This window comes from Pongo abelii, chromosome 19 (assembly GCF_028885655.2).
Source record: "Pongo abelii isolate AG06213 chromosome 19, NHGRI_mPonAbe1-v2.0_pri, whole genome shotgun sequence".
In the NCBI taxonomy this organism is placed as follows: Eukaryota; Metazoa; Chordata; class Mammalia; order Primates; family Hominidae; genus Pongo; species Pongo abelii.
Window position 1 is genome coordinate 82,562,165 of NC_072004.2, and position 21,174 is coordinate 82,583,338.

Sequence of the window (21,174 nt, forward strand, 5' to 3'; positions counted from 1 at the left end):
GAAAATCAGGATTCAAATCCTATTCTATTTGACTCTGATTTTTGTTCACTGCTCTTCTCCAACAAGAAAAGTAACACATATCTGAGGCAGAAGTACTCAAAGTACTTTTACTCTTCTCAAGCCCATGAAAGTACCCTGAGCTCCTTTTCATCACCACCTTCTCTAATTATCATGTTTTAATACTATCATTCTTTTACATTTTACTGCAGACATTTAACATTTTATATTATTAATTAAATATTTTATTAACTAATAACAATTCTTGACAGCACTTACAAACATTTCTATGGGTAAAGGAGTCTGAGTTATAAGCCACTAATCTACAAGCAAACTTCTAAAATACAACCCACACGTAAGCCAAGAACATCCTTTACAGTTATATTTGAGAGTAGGAAATGTATGTTGGTATCTCTATATGACTTAAATCTCTTTATGATTTAAAAAGGATGCTGCTTAGTGGTTCTCAAGGTCTGGTCTCTAAAAGCAACTTACTAGTTCAGGGGTAGGCAAACTACAACACGAAAGTCAAATGCAGCCATTGTTTTTGAAAATAAAGTTTTATTGGAACACAGTCACACCCATTTGCTTATGCATTGTCTATGGCTGCTTTCTCATTACAACGCAGAGCTGAGTAGTTGCAACAGAGATCACCTGCCCTGCAACACCTAAAATATTAACCATCTGGCCCTCTGCAGAAAGAATTTGCCAAATACTATGCTAATATATATAAGCCAAATACTTTATTTTTATTTTATCAACTACCATATCTATTTAGCTATGGAAATTAATTTATTCTGATTCCAAAGAGTACTGAAAAGATGACAAAAATACATACTACAGAATAAAAACAAGTAAAAGGGATCAAAGTCAGTGGGAAATAAGGGTAAAGTGAAGTCTGGGTAATCTTAGCACACATAGAAGAAGATGTCACCTAACTGTTAAATTTGGGCACCATCGTTGTTTCAACCTTACTAGCAGCTAAAGTAAAGAGGAAGACAGACCAATTTCACCTTTTCACTATGTGAAAAAAAATAAAATTCTAGCATTTGCTAATGAGAAAAACTACTTCTAGGTTCTCATGAATGGGACACTACGGTACATAGTAAAAAACGTCCTCCACAATATGGTTAGTTATAGTCAATACAAAAGCAAGTTTCATACAGCTCTGCTTTTTGAAGTGTTTGTTAAATAAATAGATTTTGTTAAATAGAATAAAACACCTATAAATCCAACCAAAAGCAAAGGAAATGTGGGCTAACATGTCCTTTCTTTGTCCTGTTGGATCTTGGCATAAAATTTAGATATAGGCAATAAACTGACAATGTACAAAGTAATTCCTTATGTCATGCTTACATGTTGAAACCAGGGACCTCTTCCCAAAAACAAAGAGCAGATTTGATTAAAGGCACCTTGGCCTCCTTAACACTAGTGGATGCACAAAATGATTTATGAAGGTTTATTATACTCAAGACTTTTCATTCAGAAATAATGTACTAACATCAGCAAAGTTAACTAGTCAATAGGACATGAAAATAAACATTGTAGGTATATATACAATTACCATTAAAATGATATTCTACCCAAAGTAATATTGAAAGATATTACTGTGCTAAAACCATCTTACTGTGAAATGAAACTAGTAGACCAAAACAGGTCTGATCATCTATTCATACAAGTTTGGGGAACCTCAAAGTTCAAGTTTACCTGGTGGCTCCATGAAGAAATCAGGGCACAGTGTGAATCATTACAAGCCCATTACACAGTAAATGAGTCAATTAATTTGGGATTTTTTTCTTCATTATTATTCTCTTCCTATCCATGGAATATATTCAAGGGCCAATACATATCTTTGAATGTTGCTTTTTAACACATTGTATCGGGAAAAAAGTCTAAATATTACCTTCTGTAGAAGCTGCATCAATCATTACTCTTTGCATGAGTACTGGTTCCAATCCAAAGTCGAAAACTATGGTTTGGCGAAAAGTTCCAAATATTTCTGTGTTAAATGCTATCCCGACTTTATACACGTAATGATCTAATCCATTTTGGGCCATCTTTCCTCCTATCCATTCTTGACAGTTTTCTGGGACTTCTTGTGATACCTGGGTAGTACTATCTCCGGCAGATATTGCAATGATACTAAAATGAGGACGATGAGCATCATAAAGCAATGCTACACGATACAGCATTCTTGCAGGCTACAAGGAAGTTAAAATAATTCATTGAGTACAAGGGGGTGAAAAATCCAATTGTAATTGGGCTCTTCAATGAAAATATTTCCATAAGGGACTTTTACTTCCCCAAGCTTCTAAGATACTATAACCCTTTAAGAAAAAAATCAGAATGGTTTTTTAAAAATCAGTTGTTAAAATTATTTATTTATGCTATATCGCTAGCCTCCCTTCTCTTACTGTGACATGTTCATTTTTCATTGTGGCAAAAGCTATCGCCCTATATAACCATCAACCTTCAAACTTTCCATACTCTTCGCCTACAAAAGTTTCATGTAGCCTCAAGTAGGAAGCCTTCGTAAGAGGGCAGTTACCTCTGAAAGCACTGGATTGGGTTCAAGGCTGAAGCTAACTGTTCTTAGATTTTTCATCTCCAGATACAGAAAGTACAGCGGAAGAAATGCCACGAAAAAGACAAAAACTTTTCCACTGAGCATACTCACAGAAACTTTTTACTTTGCTTCTATCTTAAACTTTGACTACTGTAATTTAAGATGGGAAGCACTGCAGAAAATGCCCCATATTAAAAACTCATTATCACAGAATTTGTGACTTCATCATATCAAATATAAAAACAAGTTGTTATGGTTTAAAAATCTTAGAACTACTAGAATAAACAATTTTTAAGTAGTTAATTACAAGCCGTGAACCCCATCCTATGTCCCAAGTTTAGAAGACAATATGTCAAAGATCTCTTTACCAAATAAATAAATATGAAAGCACCCTAAATATCTACAAAGATGTCATCTAAAAATATTTTTTAAATTGTACTTTTAATGATCAAAGTACAGAAATATACTTTAGTACAATATAGAACCTATATATAATGTACTTAAATTAAAATATTTTCAATATTCTTTAACACAGAGATTCAAAGGTCAAAAAAAAGTTGAGAAAATTAAACACAACTTTTATGCTTTAACTAGCACAAAATTCATACCTTACAAGTGAGAGCAAAGGTCCATGTCTGGTGGGATTTTTTGGTGCTGACAGTAACTGACAGGTCAGGATTGTGCTCTACCTTTACTCCTTCTATACATTCACTAAGCTGAAAACAGACAGCAATTTATGTTATGTTTTTATTGCTAAGGGCACAAACAAAATCTTTTAGCATGGAAAATAAATGTCAACAGTTAAGATGATGATGGAACTGTTTACAGAGCAAAGTATTTTATACCTTCATTTTCAGTAATTTTGATAAGAACAAAATATAGTAAAGCTAAAATAAGAGAGAAAAGAAAATTAACCACCACCACAAAAATGGCACTCAAAAACTGCCTGAATGAAGGTAATTAATACAGTACAGGCAAATCTCCAAACAAGTGGCTTAGTTCTGCTCTTCATTTTAACAAATGGGTCTACTAAAGCTACTAAAAACATCATTCTATCAGAATCAAGTTCTTTGCAAAGAAGATAAGGAAATAAACCAAAATAGAGCACATAATAAAGTCAAGACTCAAGTTCATTGTTTAAGACAAACAAAAAATAATGTAGCTTATTTTCCTCACCACTTTCTCAGGAGACAATGAATTCATCCACTTTTCTATCAAGGTTTCCATGTAACTGCCTGAGAGCTGTTTATTCTCATTTTGCTGTTTCAATTTTATCAGCCGTGACGCATATCTTTTCTGCCATTCTGCTAGTTCTTCCTGGGAATGTGCTGAAGTACACTGGGCACCATACCTACAGATTCCTTGCTCTAAAAATCTAAGTAGAATAGGAAAGACTGTTTTATCATATACTTTGTTGAACCATTTAAAAATAAACTCCCAGCATTTGCCCTCTGATTCTTCAATAAAAACAAAACTTCATGTGCTGAAAGGCCATATTTATCGTACTGTCTTGTACAAAGGAGGGAGAAGAGGTTTAGAGAACATTTACAACAGTTAATCAAAACATCAGCTCCCCATATTATTCACTGACCTTCTCTGGAATTAGGGGATCCTAAGGCATAGGTATTCACGTCGGCCCTCCAAAAGAGGCACTGAAAAGTAGCTTCCTTGGTCATATAAGGACTCTTACTAGACAATTCCTCTTAGTGTAACTGGGTTTTGTTCTTGTTTTTTGGGTTTTTTGTTTTGAGACGGAGTCTCGCTCCCTTGCCCAGGCTGGAGTGCAGTCGCGTAATCTCGACTCACTGCAACCTCTGCCTCCCAGGTTCAAGCAATTCTCTGCCTCAGCCTCCCGGGTAGCTGGGATTACAGGTGCCCGCCACCATGCCTGGCTAGTTTTTGTATTTTTAGTAGAGACGGGGTTTCATCATCTTGGCCAGGCTGGTCTTGAACTCCTGACTTCGTGATCCACTCACCTCGGCCTCCCAAAGTGCTGGGATTATAGGCGTGAGCCACCACGCCCAGCCAGAGTAGGATTTTTTTAAAGCAACACTGACATCAAGGGGATTTGCTGCTCACACACAGGTATACCCTACTTCCCAAAATAAGGACCTTAAAAAATTTTTCTATATATGGGAATTTCATTCTGAAAAAACAGTTAACATATGACTAATTACCATTTTAAGGCTTTTACTTTTCCCCTTTAAACATAGTGATTCTACTCTTTTCTACATTACTATTACCTATATTTCAGTGAAAATATATTAACTTGCTTGGAGCTTTAAATAAATTTAGAATAAAAGTTTTATATTACAGAGTCACAAATTCATTCAACAGTCATGTTAAATTCAAGGGAATAAATTATAAATGTTCATTTTAAAGGATACAGAGTCAATAATTTCTCGACGTTTACAACTCGGAAAATTCAACTGACAATTCAGTGATCAAAAACAGATAAAAATAAAATACTTTGATAATTTTTTTTTTTTTTTGAGATAAGAGTCTTGCTCTGTTGCCCAGGCTGGAGTGCAGTGGCACGATCTCGGCTCACTGCAGCCTCTGCCTCCCGGGTTCAAGGGATGCTCCTGCCTCAGCCTTCAGAGTAGCTGGGATTACAAGTGCCCGCCACCATAATGCCTGGCTAGTTTTTGTATTTTTAGTAGAGATGAGGTTGCACCATGTTGGCCAGGCTGGTCTCGAACTCCTGACCTCAAGTGATCCACCTGCCTTGGCCTCCCAAAGAGCTGGGATTACAGGCATGAGTCACTATGCCCGGCCCTGATCATTAACCTTTTTTTTTTTTTTTTTTTGAGATGGCATTAACTTTTTAAAAAAGTTTTAAATACCCTGCAAAATTATAGGCAAAGCCAGTTTTTAAATAAAAATAATAAAAACACTGATAAAAGATCTTCTGAGAAAAAATGAAAATTAAACTAGAAATATAATTAAATGGCTGGGCACGGTGGCTCACGCCTATAATCCCAGCACTTTGGGAGGCCAAGGCAGGCGGATCACCTGAGGTCGGGAGTTCAAGACCAGCCTGACCAACACGCAGAAACCCTGTCTTTACTAAAAATACAAAATTAGCCGGAGTGGTGGCGCATGCCTATAATCCCAGCTACTTGGGAGGCTGAGGCAGGAGAATCGCTTGAACCCGGGAGGCGGAGGTTGCAGTGAGCCGAGATCATGACATTGCACTTCAGCCTGGGCAACAAGAGCAAAACTCTGTCTCAAAAATAAAAAAAAATACATAATTAAATGTAAATATAATATAAAACTATAAATAGCAAAAGAGAGATGTTATATTACAGACCATTTTTCAATTGGAAAAAATATGGATAGTAAGAAATAAGAAATGAACCACAGCACAATATAAATTTTCAAATGGTTCAACGTATTTGAAAAAATGAGTATATTTAAAACTTTTCCTGATGGTACAACAAAGTACTTGAACTTAAAATTATACTATTTATTAAATTCTCTTACACTTCTAAGACACATTGAAAATCATTTTATGTTGCTTTTCAATATGTCTTAATGGGCCAAATCTTTGTCTTTCTATTGCTTGGCTTTAAGTCATTTCCCTAAAAAGTGAAAGTGTTATATTCTTAACTATACTTCAAATCTTCTCATATTTCCTTTTCATAGGATTGTGTTCTGTCTCTTCTACAACATAACACCACTAGGATTTTCAATACTTAACACATTGGTTTCCTGACTATTCAATAATCAAAACCATGTAGCAAATTTCCTTCACTATCAAAAGCAATCTAAAGAGGTAGTGAGAATTTATATCTAAAAATCCCACTAGTTACAAGTTCTTACAAAAAGAACTGAAGAGTTTACCATTTTAACTGTAACTTTAATCATTCCTTCCACATTAATAATTATTAAATTTTGAAGAGTTAGCCCTTCAATATGAATTATTCATAAATTCTACATAAGAATTACATGAAGATAATATTTTTCAGAAAGGTTAAAACAATTTCACATTTCTTTATCTATTTTATGCTCTACTTTTTACATAAAGTATTGTCAACTTCAATCACCACAACCTAAGTAAATTTCACATTAACAAATGGCCATGGCCAGGTGTGGTGGCTCACATCTGTAATCCCAGCATTTTGGGAGGCCAAGGCAGGAGGATCGCTTGAGCTCAGGAGTTCAAAACCAGCCTGAGCAACATGGTGAAACCCCATCTCTACAAAAAAAATACAAAAATCAGCCAGGCTTGGTGGCACATGCCTGTAGTCCCAGCTACTTGGGAGGCTGAGGTGAGAGGATCATTTGAGCCTGGGAGGCAGAGATTGCGGTGAGCTGTGATCGAGCCACTGCACTCCCAACTGGGCAACAGAGTGAGACTCTCTCTCAAAAAAAAAAAAAAAAACCAAAAGGACAGAAATTAAGTTCAGCCATAATAATACAACTGGTATTATAAAAGACTACTGAGGCCGGGCACAGTGGGTCACGCCTGTAATCCCAGCACTTTGGGAGGCCAAAGTGGGCAGATCACAAGATCAGGAGTTCAAGACCAGCCTGGCCAACATAGTGAAACCCTGTCTCTACCAAACATACAAAAAATTAGCCAGTGTCGTGGCACACGCCTGTAGTCCCAGCTACTCAGGAGGCTGAGACAGGAGAATCGCTTAAACCCAGGAGGCAGAGGTTGCCGTGAGCCAAGATTGTGCCACTGCATTCTAGCCTGGGCAATAGGGCGAGACTCTCTCTCAAAAAAAAAAAAAAAAAAAAAAAGATAAAAAATAAAAGACTACTGAACAGTCTTAACAACCTGCATTTAGATCATTGTTTAGAATTAAAGGAAGACAACTCATCAATATAGTTTTGACCTTTATTACTTAATGATAATGATCTTTATGGCTTCTGTTTCAAATTGAAAATAAACCATTTTACTCCATTAGATAAGGAAAATTATCTGTCCTTTCAACAAGAGATATCATTGCTTAAAAACAAAAAAAATCACATTACCTTTTACACAAAGTATATTCCTCGCTGCTTGTGATTCCCCTAGGTGGTGGGCGGAAATGCCAACCATTACAAGACCCTAGGGAGTAATTAGGATATAGTCTTATCATTTGAGGCTAGCCAGTAATTCCGATATTTTAATGTGTAAGAAATACTACAATCCCTCCATATACATCATCCCATATGATGTAAAAAAGAACATGACATACTTGCCTCTACCAAAAAGTAATCTACCAATCAACTACATAAAATATAGGAATCACTGAGGAGGCAGTTTCCCAGCAGTTAGTTAAAAATCAAGCTGGTGACTCTGACTCTGTCCTAGCAACTGGTGGACAGGTTTCCAGTGCAATCTCTTCCCTAACAACACAAGGCGGGTGGCTGGCATACTTGTCATTTCTTAGGCATGGGATGTTTGTCTAGCAGGAATTCCTTCAGGAATGAAAAAAATCATTGTATCCTGGAAGGAAAGCTTACATAACAAATTCCACTACTGCATAGTGAGAAGTTCCACGTTATCACATTATCATCCATGTTCCTTAGGATTTGTGTGACACATGTCACTGTAGAATATAATCCTTTTTTATAATTGAAATAAAGTTCAAAGTTGAATTCTGAGATAGGAGCTAAAAACATAGTATTTACTTACTTGTGAATACAATGAGCTTTGATTTGTTTGGATAAGAGTTTCCAAATAAACCAGGGAAAATAAGGATAATGAGAAAAAAAGGCTAGAGCTTTATAGAGGTTGAGCAGCAACAAGTTTCAAGGAACTTATAGCCATTTTCTACTCCCTCACAAGTCACTATGCCCCCCAGAAAAGGAAAAGAAAGATATTCAGCCAGGTTGAGTTTAAAGCTGTGCTTCATCTCTATACCAGCTGTGTGACTTTGGGGCAACTCATAAACCTTAATGTCAGTTTCATCACCTGTCAAAAAGATGAAAAAGGACTCTAAGAAGTCAGTACATGTTTTGTGAAAGCCAATGCCCATAGTACACAGCATTCAGCAGGCACTCAATGAATGTTCATCTTTTCCCTTTCCTCTGGTGAGAGGAGACGAGATCACAGAGTTTCATTAGGGCAGGAACAACTCAGCTTACAGATCAAAACTTCCAAAAAGTAATAACTGTACTATATTAGGACAGAGAGAGAAGAAAAGTCTTCCCTCTATAGATTGTTAAGAATGATGTTTAAATTTAGTCCTACATGGAGGCAAGAAAATAAACTAAATGACCTCTGAAGTTACCTCCTACCTCCATTACTCCATTATTCTATGAAAAGGTGCCAGGATGAAAATTGCTTTCATCTACACCTACTTCTTAAAATTAAAATCTTATATTCTCTCCTACATCTCCACTTATATGTACTGTAACTCAGCAAATTTTCTCCCAAAAATTAATAAAAGCAAAGCCCTTATTCCCAGCTACCAGAAGTTACACAGCATTTGGCACTTACCCTCATCTAAGTCTTCCACGTGATATCCAGAAAGGGCGTTACTAGTTGCTGTCTGCAATTTTCCAAATGAAAGAATTTTTTAAACAAGAGTAACGTTGATGCTGAACTAAACTTGAACATTTTCAACATTAAAACAAAGGTGAAGTTGGAATACTCAGAAATTTTTAATAACATTAATATGTTGCCAATGATTTTTGTCTTCTTCTATGTTAAACTATAATTAAATATGGAAAACATATATTTGTGAGGCTCTCATTAAGGAAGCTGATAGAGACCTCCTACATAGAAATTAGCTGGCAGCAGAAGTCCAAGTCCCCAGTCCTGATCCTCACAGGGTAGCACCTTCCATCCACTTATTCACTTTACTCTCCTCTTCATAACACCTAGAAAATGTCTGATTACAGAGGTTTCTTTTCCTTTTTTTTTTTTTTTTTTGAGACAAAGTCTTGCTCTTTCGTCCAGGCTGGAGTGAAGTGGCGCAATCTCAGCTCACTGCAACCTCCACCCCCCAGGTACAAGTGATTCTCCTGCCTCAACCTCCTGAGTAGCTGGGATTACAGATGCCCACCACCACGCCTAATTTTTGTATTTTTAGTAGAGACGGGGTTTCACCATGTTGGCCAGGCTGGTCTCCAACTCCTGACCTCAGGTGATCCGCCCGCCTCGGCCTCCTAAAGTGCTAGAATTATAGGCATGAGCCACCACGCCCGACTAGAGGTTCCTTTTTCTTGCAGCTAATGGCATGCTACCACTTTGGAGCCTGGGAGCACTTCCTGCCAGGTACCCCACTCACTCTGAGATGAGCCCTTCTCCCACAGAGGAGTCCAAGGCTAGGGATCCATTCACTCTAACATCCTCAGATAAATCACCAATCTGCGCATTTGGCTCTAACTTTACCCTAAGTTCTACACCTCCAATTTCAACAAAGCGCCAACCATAGCACTTTTTCTAAACTATTCTCTAGTATTTTAAATGCTGGATCGTTCTCAACTATATACACATCTGCTGTCAGCAGTCTGTAATCGCCTTTCTATATTCTTGCACCTCTCAAAGTATCTGGAACATAATAATGGGTGCTCAGTAAATGTTGGATGAGTGGGTGGGTGGATAAACAGATAGATGGTTGGTTAGTTGGATGGATGGATGGATGGATGGATGGATGGATGGATGGATGGGTGCATGGGTGGGTGGATGGGAGCATGGGTGGGTGGTTGGGTGGGTGGGTGGATGGATAAATGGATGATTTACCTAAGCACTTTAAATGCAATGGGCCCAAAGCAAAATTCATCAACTTTATCCCAAAGTTGATCCTTCTTCAGTGTTCCTTATCACAAGTTAACGGATTCTTCTTACCCAAAGAGAGCCAAGCTGAAATTTTTAAAGCCATCTTGAACTCCTCCCTCTTCTATCCTGCTCTCAATATTCTCCAAATCTTGTCCAAACAGGTCTAGAAGGTCTCTTATCTCTCTTACATTCTCTCCTCCCACTGCCACTGTCCTAGGTAAAGCCCTCATTACCGCTTGTCTCATTTATCCCTGAACCAACTGACAGCTTGCCAATCTTGCCTTATATCCAGTCACCTGTGGGTCTTTACTAAGTGATATGCTTTGGCTGTGTCCCCACCCAAATCTCATCTTGAATTGTAGCTCCCATAATTCCCTCGTGTTGTGGGAGGGACCCAGTGGGAGATAACTGAATCATGGGGGCAATTTCCCCCATATCATTCTTGTGGTAGTAAGTCTGATAACATCTAATGGTTTTATAAGGGGAAACCCCTTTCACTTGGCTCTCATTCTTCTCTTGTCTGCCGCCATGTGAGATGTGCCTTTCGCCTTCTGCTATGATTGTGAGCCCTCCCCAGCCACATGGAACTGTGAGTCCATTAAACCTCTTTCTTTTGTAAATTGCCCAGTCTCAAGTATGTCTTTATTAGCAGCATGAAAACAGACCAATATACTTAGCTATCCCTATCCTTTAAACTCAGTTCTCACACTTCTGCCCCCCTGATTTCCCTGCAGAGTTTTCCCCTTTCCCTGCCTGTATTTTGTGATAGCACTTACTGACCACAGGCTGCCCTGTGTGCACATTAGCTGTGTGCATCTCTGACTGACCTGCCAGATTGCTTTTCATGGACATCTCAGCTTTCCAGAGCCTTGAACAGCACAGGTGCTCAGTAAATGTTAAACTGAATCAGAACGAGTAAACAGTATCCCAAGATGAAATCTGGAATATCTTGTACCATAGAAAGAATGTCATGAATGCTAACGAGTCATAACTGAAACAATACTATCACTATAATTTATATGTGGTTGATTAAATTGTACTTTTTAGGTTGGGCTTGAACTAAACTCTGTAATACTGTTTCCAGAGGAAAATGCCTTCTGATTATCAGTAAAGTGCTTACTAAGGAGTTTTTAAAAAGCAACGCATTCTTTTTGTAAAATGAAGGGCTGAATATAAGAATACACAGATTAACAAATCAGGAGTAATTATTCATATTATTAGCATTCTATGCTGCCAAAAAAAAAAAAAAAGCCATTAAAAGATCTCTTTAAATTCTCCAAGCAAGGTCCATGTGCCACTGTCACAAACTAGCCCTTCAAATGATTCTATTTACATAACATATAAAAATAGATAGGCTAAAAATTACCTGCAAGTAGGAAAATTTTAAAGTATCTCCTTTTTAAAACCTATCAAAATAAATTTATCAAATGTGCAAGAAAAATAATGGGAATAAAAATGTTTGATAAACATTATTAAAATGTTTTGGTCATAAAATAAAGCCTAAAACACGTATAAATGTTGGAGAGAACACCACACAGTGCATTTCAGCAGTCAGCGCCTGTAAGAATCAGTGACAACCCGCACGGGCCTGTGCTGACACTGAGCTCTAGGTCTCCTGGGGATCTGGGGAGCAGCACATGCTCAGCAGAGAACTGGTAAAGTAAGGCACTCAGCCTGGCTAAGTATTTAGCAGTCCTGGCTTTTAGGTTCCAAAGTGTTGTGTTTGTTTTTTAAACACTCTTTTTATGCACTCATACTCCAAAACAAAAAGGCAACAGTTTATCATCATTAGTCTTTACCTACACCTTCAGGAAAAACGGCCAAAGATTACACTGCTAGAACTATAAATTCAGAATCAAATCTATTAATCAGATATTTTAAATGTTACTAAAGAATATTTACTAAAGAATACTTGTTTTTGTTTTCATAAATCAGTCGAGTTCCAGGTCTTTATTCTCATCCATTAGCATTTACAAGTTAAATACCAGCTTAGCCCAATCTTTAAATAACAAATTGTTGCCATTTTTAAATGTATCATGTGCAATAATAAATAAGGGTAGCATTGTTTGTTAGCTTTTCCTAAACGGTTATCTTTTAATAATATCAGTTCACTAACCAAAAAGACTACTACTCTAGTTAGATAGAAAAAAAATTACAAAAACTTAAGTCACTTCTTCCAAAAGTATAGTCACAAAATAAGAGTCAAGTGATATATGTGGCCTTAGATGCAACAGGATTATAAACATTAAAAATAAAATAAATTGCATGTGATTATCAGATGTAAAGTTGGTAATTCAATTAAGGCAATAAAAGAAGAACAAAGCCAAAAATCTTAATAAAATGAAAGGTCATTTTATGCTGTCATTTTAAAAGTCTAAAACATCTACAACTGCCTTCTGTTACTTCTTAGAAATTAAAACGGCTACATATACACTATTAGGTTGGTGCAAAAGTAATTGCGATTTTGCCATTACCTTTTTTTTTTTTGAGACAGAGTCTCACTCTGTCACCCAGGCTGGAATACGGTGGTGCAATCTCGGCTCACTGCAACTTCCGCCTCCTGGGTTCAAGCCATTCTCCTACCTCAGCCTCCCGAGTAGCTGGGATTACAGGCGCCTGCCACCGTGCCTGACTAATTTTTGTATTTTTAGTAGAGACAGGGTTTCAACATATTGGTCAGGCTGGTCTCAAACTCCCGACCTCAAGTGATCTGCCCTCCTTGGCCTCCCAAAGTGCTGGGATTATAAGCGTGAACCACTGCACCAGGCCTGTTTTGCCATTACTTTCAAAGGCAAAAACTCCAATTACTTTTGTACCAACCTAATACCTATATATACATATGGCTTTGAAGTTAGTGAGAGCTTACTGATTCTCGGTTGATTCACAATCAGGCAACATAAGACAAAGAAAATGAAATTTAGAAGAAAAAGCCTAATAGTAGCAAAACAGTTATTTTTTCCAGCTTGTATAAACCATGGTAACCACCTTCTTTGCTGTTTTTTTGGTATGAACTGGGATACATTACTACATTTGGAATGGAAAGGAACCCACAGGAGGTCAAAGTTGACACCAGGATCTCTGCACATACCCTCTGTCTGTCTGAAGCGCCCTCCATCTCACTCTCCGTGAGACAAGCACCTTCTCAACTCTCAGCTCTTGGTTTAACTGTCTCAGTCCTTGGCCACCAAATCCAGTGATTTTTCCAGCAGAAGAGTTCATTCTTTTCCCTCATACCACCTACCTCTCTGTGAATTACACTTAGTTGTTTAATTTATTTACTTGTTGTCTATCTCCTTCCTAAAACTTCAACCTCCAAGAGGACAAGAACCATGTTCAGTGCCGTATCCCCAGCAACAAGCACAGTACCTAGCACGTAGGAAGTGCTCAATTCTTGAATAAATAAGCCAATTAATCACTGTACGTGGGCTTTTATTTATGACAAAAGCTGACAAAATGGCTATTTTTTAAATAGGACATCTAAAAATAAAAATACTTTTATATGCCTATATGAAGAAGAGAAATTTGAGACTTACAAACCTCAGGGCCTTTTATATGCCACTGTTGTCCCTGACCTTCCATGTGTTCTCCAAGTCCTTCACTGGAGTACTTTTTTGTTCACTATTTATCCTCATACACATTATTTCCGTCTCCTAAACACATTCCTTAAAGACAGTCCTTAAGTCACAGACTTCCATCAGGTGCTTTAAAAAAGACAAAAAGAAGGCCTGGTGTGGTAGCTCATGCCTATAATCCCAGCACTTTGGGAGGCAGAGGCAGACGGATCACTTGAGCCCAGGAGACCAGCCTGGGCAACATGGCAAAACTCCATCTCTACCAAAAATTAAAAATAAAAAAATTAGCCAGATGGTGGAGTGTGTCTATAGTTCCAGCTACTCAGGAGGCTGAGGTGGGAGGATCACCTGAGCCGAGGGAGGTCGAGGTTGCAGTGAGCTGTGATCACGCCACTGCACTCCAACCTGGGTAACAGAGCGAGACCCCGTCTCAAATAAACAAATAATAAATAATAAATAAGGCTTGAGGATATCTCATTTTTAATGAGAGCACTTCATTTTCTAGTAGCCAGAAGTAGTTAAAAACTAAAATTTCCCAATCATCTTCCCATTTGTTGTCCAGAGACAGCTAATAAGATACCAGTTCTGTCCACTAGGGACAGAAGAGAAGCCCTGGCACACAGAGGATACATGTGGAGAAGCAGCGTTCCCAGGATGGAACTGTGGGTTACGGGGGTTATGAGGGAAGGCTGGCAGTCCCACTGCCCCACCTTCACAGCCTTGCCTTCTGGCTGATGCCGCAATAGTTTTCCAAATTTTAATACATAATGCTTACTAGACAGATTGAGTCAAACTCTTCCAAACAGATCCACTGAAATGGCCTTACCTCTGTTTCTGAGAGAAGTGTTTTTAGTCTTGTCAAATCCTTTGTTACCATCCCATTCTGAAAGGGTCAATAAAAAAGAGAAAAACCAATTAGTATATTAGTTCTTTACTATGGCAACTTAGCTCAATTCCTCTGTTGTTTCTGAAGTTTATTTGTAAAAAACAATGTTATCCTCATCCCTCATCACTACTACCATTAACGATGATAATAAAGCAACACATCTATGAGAAAAGTTTAAAAGGTTAACAGGAAAAACTATACAGAATGCCTTTTCTGGTAAGTAAAATCACTGTATTCACCTTACATGAATTAAAATTAACTCAAGAAAATTAACAAGAGGTACCCCCACAGAACAAGATAGCATAAATGAAAAGGAAAACAACCAACCTATAGCTGTTTTTAACCTTTTTCCTAAGATTAATAAGTCTGTATGTACAAAATGGTGAACCCAGCCATGATTCAGGAAGATTCATATAAGCTGATCACACCACTTTAAAAATGGCTCTTTAATAAAAGGAAAATACTCACTCTTCTGAAATCTCAATTTCATTTGAGATTTAAAAGCAAATTACTCTTTACTAGTTTTAAATTTAAAAACAATAGGTAAAACTGTAATATACTTAACTTATACAGAAATCCCTTTAATGATAATCTTAATAACAAAAAAGAGATATATTCCTTTATCATCTACTTGGAACTAAATAGCTATATAATTTTTCTATGCTAATACATTTTAGCTTTTAAGTTCATTTATGAATCTGGTGAAATCAAAAGACACTGCTAAACTTAAACATAATTAAACAATTCACGGCACAATAATTCCTTAGAAAATAATTATCCCGAGATGGGCCAATACATTACACTCAACAATATACCAAGTACTTTCCTAACTTCTTTTTTTTTAACCAAATATATTTATTTAATATTTGAAGTAAAAGCACAAATCTGCCCCATAATTTTATCATCTATATCAATTCAGAAGAATAGGTAAGATACAGGGAATTCACACAGCAGAGCAAAGTATACATATACTTTCTTGCTTTCACTGTTTTTCATTATGATTCTTGAAAATTATCAACGAATTGGTTAAAAAAAAATTAAGTTACGAATTGGTTAAAAAAAAAAAGGTTATAGCTCTTTTCTTCCACTTTCTATAGATTATCAATTCCAAAGTTTCAAAAAGTAGCCTTTCAACTATCTCAACCAAAAAAAGCCAAAAAATTAAATACAGTGCTGAGCACAGTGGCACATGCCTATTGCCCTAGCTACTGAGGAGGCTGAAACAGGATCACTTGAGCCCAAGAGTTCCAAGCTGTAGCACACTATGATCACCCCCCGTGAATAGCCACTGCACTCCAGCCTCAGCAATACAGCAAGACTCCGTAACTTAAAAAAATCAAACGCTATATTTACAAAATTGATTGTAAAGTCTGAATAGAGTTAGCTAGTTCCATCAGAGTGGTTATGGATATTACTTACACACATACAAACAGAAACAGAAGCACTTATTACTTAGTTTAGATAGATTTAAACATTTTATGAAATAAATTGTTGAATTTAAGAACCCTATGAGATCATATGTCCACGTCAGCATTTTAAAACTCAGGCTCTGTTAAATCATATCTTCAAAGAAAATCACTTAGTTAACCTAAATTATTTTAAAGTATCTACAGTTCTTATATATAATCACAAACTACAAGAATTAATAATTAAACATCATTTTGGTCTCAAAAAAAGAGCAGGGGCTCACACCTATAATCCCAGCACTTTGGGAGGCCAAGGAGGGAGGATTTTTTGAGCCCAGGAGTTCAAGACCAGCCTGGGCAACATGATGAGACCTCGTCTCTACAAAAAGTCAAAAATTAGCAGGGATGGTAGTGCGCATCTGTAGTCCCAGCTACTCAGGAGGCTGAGGCAGGAGGATCACTTGAGCCCAGGAGGTTGAAGCTGCAGTGTGCAGTGATCACACCACTTTACTCAGCCTAGACAACAGACTGAGACCTTGTCTCAAAAAAAAAAAAAAAAAAGAAAGAAAAGAAAAGAAAGAAAAGAAAAACAGGTACTATATCTCAGGATACTCATGAATTTTGCTTTCTAATAGGAAGAACTAAGAGAAAAAAAGATACACTTTTTTTCCCCAAAATATACCTAAGGAATCAAATAAAAATTTGTTTTCAGGCATACAAAATTAGAGCTTATCAACATACCAGGGACTCTCCTGTCAGTGACTTGGCAAGAATGGCAGATACAGGTTGGAGCTTCCCTTTCAGCTGCATGCAGCAAAGCACTGCCCGAAAGGCATCCTCTCCCTTGGCCAGTCCTTCTCCCAGCACTGCCATGAAAGAACAGCCATCATTAACCATATGACATTTAATGCACATTTTTCTTGATTATAGTATTAACACACTATCACAAGCATGGCTTTTTATATGCTAAAAGAATAACTTCAAATACTCTAGAGGGAAGCAGTGGTGTTTCTGTTCTGTCCAAAACAGGCATATAAGAACAAGAAAAAACATGTGGCAATAGACATACCAAACTTAAAACCAGTTGAGATCAAAATCACAGGAAGAATCAATCCTTAAGCTCTTGAGGGAAAAATACTGTTCAACCTACGAATTCTGGGTAAATGAGGGCTTTTAAATTGCAGACTTAGCTGAATAAAGTTCTCACGTTTTTTACAGTGACATAAGACTGGGTGCCATTAAAATGAGTAAGAACAGAAACTACAAATCTCACCTAGATATTCCTAAGCAATTAAGAATTAGTCTTTATCAAATCCAACAAGATTTACTAAGAATCCAATTGCCCAGTGGCCATAGAAAATGCTACCCAAATTGTTTGCAAGGGTTTGCAGATTTAATCTAATACAATCATGAGGATCATGTTTCTAACAAAACAGAATATACTCATTTTTATGCCATGTCATTTGAGATGATTTCTCACAGCAACTGCTAATGGTTCAATTAGTACAGCAATCTGTATCCTTCTCTGCATTGCTAAGTCCAAGGTTCTATTATTAGTTTGTACATACTTTAGCTTCCTTTGCAAGAAAATAATTTGCTAAAATATTTTAGAAATTATTTTTAAAATTATTTCCAAGGAAATGTTTCTTTTTAGTATAACATACCATATATATAAAGTCCACTGGATCTGTTCATATTTTTGTTATGAATATATCTTCTCATATTGTTTATTACACAAACATTATAAAACTAATAAAATTCTACATAAAAGTTCATCATCATCTCACTACTCAACAAAGTTTTCACTTACTCATTTTCTCCTCCAATTCTGATCAATATTCACATAATTTTTACAATGATTGTAACTGATGCCAACATGCCAGTCTGTATTCTACTTTTTTGCCCTCAGCACATTCAGTATTTTCCATGTGATCAGAGTGCTTATATTGATCTTATTATTGGCTATATAATGTTCTATCAAGTAGATACATCAACTTATTTAACCCTTCCCTTGTAAGATAATAATTCCAATTATTAACTATTAAAAATAACGCCATAATAAAAATATTTACATATACCTTTTATTGAATCAGATTACTAAATTGAAAGTTGCAGTCTCTCTGTATTTGACAGGGTTTTATTCAATTATTTTTAGTTTGGGCGAACCTGTTGTTTCAATCCATCCATATTACAGATCACTCATCTATTCAACAGTCACTAGATAATTCTGTTATCTAGTGAAACTCCAATAAGGAGTTATCAAGTGAAAAACTCCAATAAGGTATCATTAAGAATGTCTTGAGTGTCTTATAAAGTTCCAAGGTAAGTATTCATCTCCCTCAGATCTTACTATTCCTAAAACTCTTCAAATCTGACCTTGGGCAAGTTACTTATCTCTCTGACCCATAGTGTGGCCATCTGCAAAACACAAACATGTATAAATTTGCCATTAAAGATTAAATGAAACAATACAAGTAAAACGCTCTCGCCAGGCGTGGTGGCTCATGCCTGTAATCCCAGCATTTTGGGAGGCCGAGGCGGGCAGATCACCTGAGGTCAGGAGTTCAAGACAAGCCTGGCCAACATGGTGAAACCCCATCTCTACTAAAAATACAAAAATTAGCGGACATGGTGGCAGGCACCTGTAATCCCAGCTACTCGGGAGGCTGAGGCAGGAGAACCGCTTGAACCCAGGAGGCAAAGGTTGCAATGAGCCGAGATCGCACCACTGCTTTCCAGCCTGGGGGACAAGAGCGAAACTCTGTCTCAAAAAAAAAAAAAAAAAAAACACTCCTACTAAGGTATGGATTAGTTGCATCGCTAAGCCTATTTCCTCCCCTATCAAATGGAGGTGACAGTAGCTACTTCATAAGGTTGTGGTAAAGATTAATTATGCTAATTAGAAAAGTAACTAGCAGTCTCCTGCATAAGTAAGAATTCCCTACATATTACCTTCCCCTTCTAAAAATTTTACAGCAGTACTGAGCACTGCTGAGGAAATATCTTGGTTCATTTTTAGTAACTGGGATATTAAGAAACTAGTTGTCAAGAGCTGAAAAATGTTTGCAGGAATGAAAAAGTCTAAGAATATTTCAACTTCATATGATGATGTCATACTTAAAAGAGTATTAAATCACATAACATTTTACAAACAGGTTTCACAGATCTTTGGTTTTGTATAAGGTATTTGCTGAATCTCATTTTGCAAGTTTCTTCCACTACATTGCTGTATGAATATCTTAATATTTGTCAAATTTATGTTTCCCTTTTTTCCATCTCTTTTTCAGACAAGAAGCAGTACTGACATACTTTCTTCCTGTTTCCCTTAAATGAAATTCAATTTATGTATGGGAGGATCCCACATAAAAAACTATGGCATAGAAATAGTCAATAACTATAGATAAAAACCTCTCCTGCTACTGTATCATATAACAAAATTAAATTGCAATGCTGCCAATCTAGTTCCTTATTACCTTGAAAAAGCTTGGGGAAAAAAAAAGTATGGCCTACTGTATTATTAAACTTGTCTCGGCTATAAAAATTGAATTTGCCAAAAGAGATGACATTAATAATATAATCTTGAACAATTATAAAAAAGTTACAGCTCCTTGCAGATAAATTCTCTTCCCATCAACTATGTGTGAGAGTGTACTGTGCGCACACAACCGTTCTCAAACTGAATTGTTCCTTTCTGTTCACTAGGAGTTACAAAGGAGGACTTCTGTCAGCTCGCTGTGTATCCTTTTTGTGATATTTTCTAACACTTGAAATATGTCTTACTTAGAATGTTTTGGATTAGAAACTGAGCAGTCTTAAAGGAGTAATATTCATTCAACTGTTTTAGCAAAATACATCTTTGCTGGGGTTCCATAGCCTCTGGCTATCACAAGGCAAGGATTAACAATTAAAATGCAATTCCCTTTGCTTGTAAAGAATTACCTACTATAAGGAAAGTAATCTTAAAACAAGCTTATAGTAAATGTTGAGTACATATTCTCTACTGTTTTCAGTAATATGACCATATTAGGACTTTTTTTTTTTTTTTTTTTTTGAGACGGAGTTTCACTCTTGTTGCCCAGGCTGGAGTGGAATGGTGCGATCTTGGCTCACCACAGCCTCTGCCACCCAGGTTCAGGCAATTCTCCTGCCTCAAGCCTCCCGAGTAGCTGGGATTACAGGCATGCGCCACCATACTTGGCTAATTTTATATTTTTAGTAGAGACGGGCTTTATCCATGTTGGTCAGGCTGGTCTTGAACTCCCGACCTCAGGTGATCTACCCGCCTCGGCCTCCCAAAGTGCTGGGATTACAGGCGTGAGCCACCATGCCGGGTTTTTTTTTTTTTTTTGAGACAGAGTTTCGCTCTTGTTGCCCAGGCTGGAGTGCAGTGGTATAATATCAGCTCACTGTAACCTCTGCCTCCCAGGTTCAAGCGACTATCCTACCTCAGCCTCCCAAGTAGCTGGGATTACAGGCATGCGCCACCACGCATGGTTAATTTTGTATTTTTAGTAGAGATGGCAGTTCTCCATGTTGGTCAGGCTGGTCTCGAACTCCTGACCTCACGTGATCCGCCTGCCTCTGCCTCCCAAAGTGCTGGGATTACAGGCATGAGCCACCACGCCCGGCCTTTTTTTTTTTTTTTTTTGAGATGGAGTCTCACTTTGTCGCCCAGGCTGGAGTGCAGTGGCATGATTAGGCTCACTGCAACCTCTGCCTCCTCGGTTCAAGTGACTCTCCTGCCTCAGCGTCACCAGTAGCTGGTATTACACGCACGTGCTACCACACCTGGCTGATTTTTGCATTTTTAGTAGAGACAGGTTTTCACCATGTTGGCTAGCCTGGTCTCGAACTCCTGACCTCAGGTGATCCACTCGCCTCAGCCTCCCCAAGAGCTGGGATTACAGGTGTGAACCACTACACCCAGCCTAGGTTATTTCTTTTATCAAATCCTTAGTTACTTCTGAAGTGTTTTATTAAAGAGCTTAGCCTAATGAAGGTATTTTTTCCAAAAACTTTCCTAA

General features: G+C 37.3%; 1 protein-coding gene across 10 annotated transcripts in view; it reads right to left on the reverse strand.

Moving 5' to 3' along the window:
* HELZ (helicase with zinc finger) overlaps window positions 1-21,174 on the reverse strand; it is a 174,856-nt gene that overhangs the window by 115,606 nt on the left and 38,076 nt on the right. For 9 of the 10 annotated variants that reach the window (XM_054537298.2, XM_054537296.2, XM_024235035.3 and 6 more), the window contains 7 exons: window positions 16,892-17,016; window positions 14,685-14,741; window positions 9,003-9,054; window positions 7,550-7,625; window positions 3,740-3,938; window positions 3,172-3,279; window positions 1,901-2,198 (listed from right to left, as the gene is read on the reverse strand). In XM_054537298.2, the coding sequence (XP_054393273.2) occupies window positions 1,901-2,198; window positions 3,172-3,279; window positions 3,740-3,938; window positions 7,550-7,625; window positions 9,003-9,054; window positions 14,685-14,741; window positions 16,892-17,016 (915 nt within the window). The remainder of the gene's footprint in view (window positions 1-1,900; window positions 2,199-3,171; window positions 3,280-3,739; window positions 3,939-7,549; window positions 7,626-9,002; window positions 9,055-14,684; window positions 14,742-16,891; window positions 17,017-21,174) is intronic. The other variant, XM_054537299.2, reaches the window with a different exon arrangement.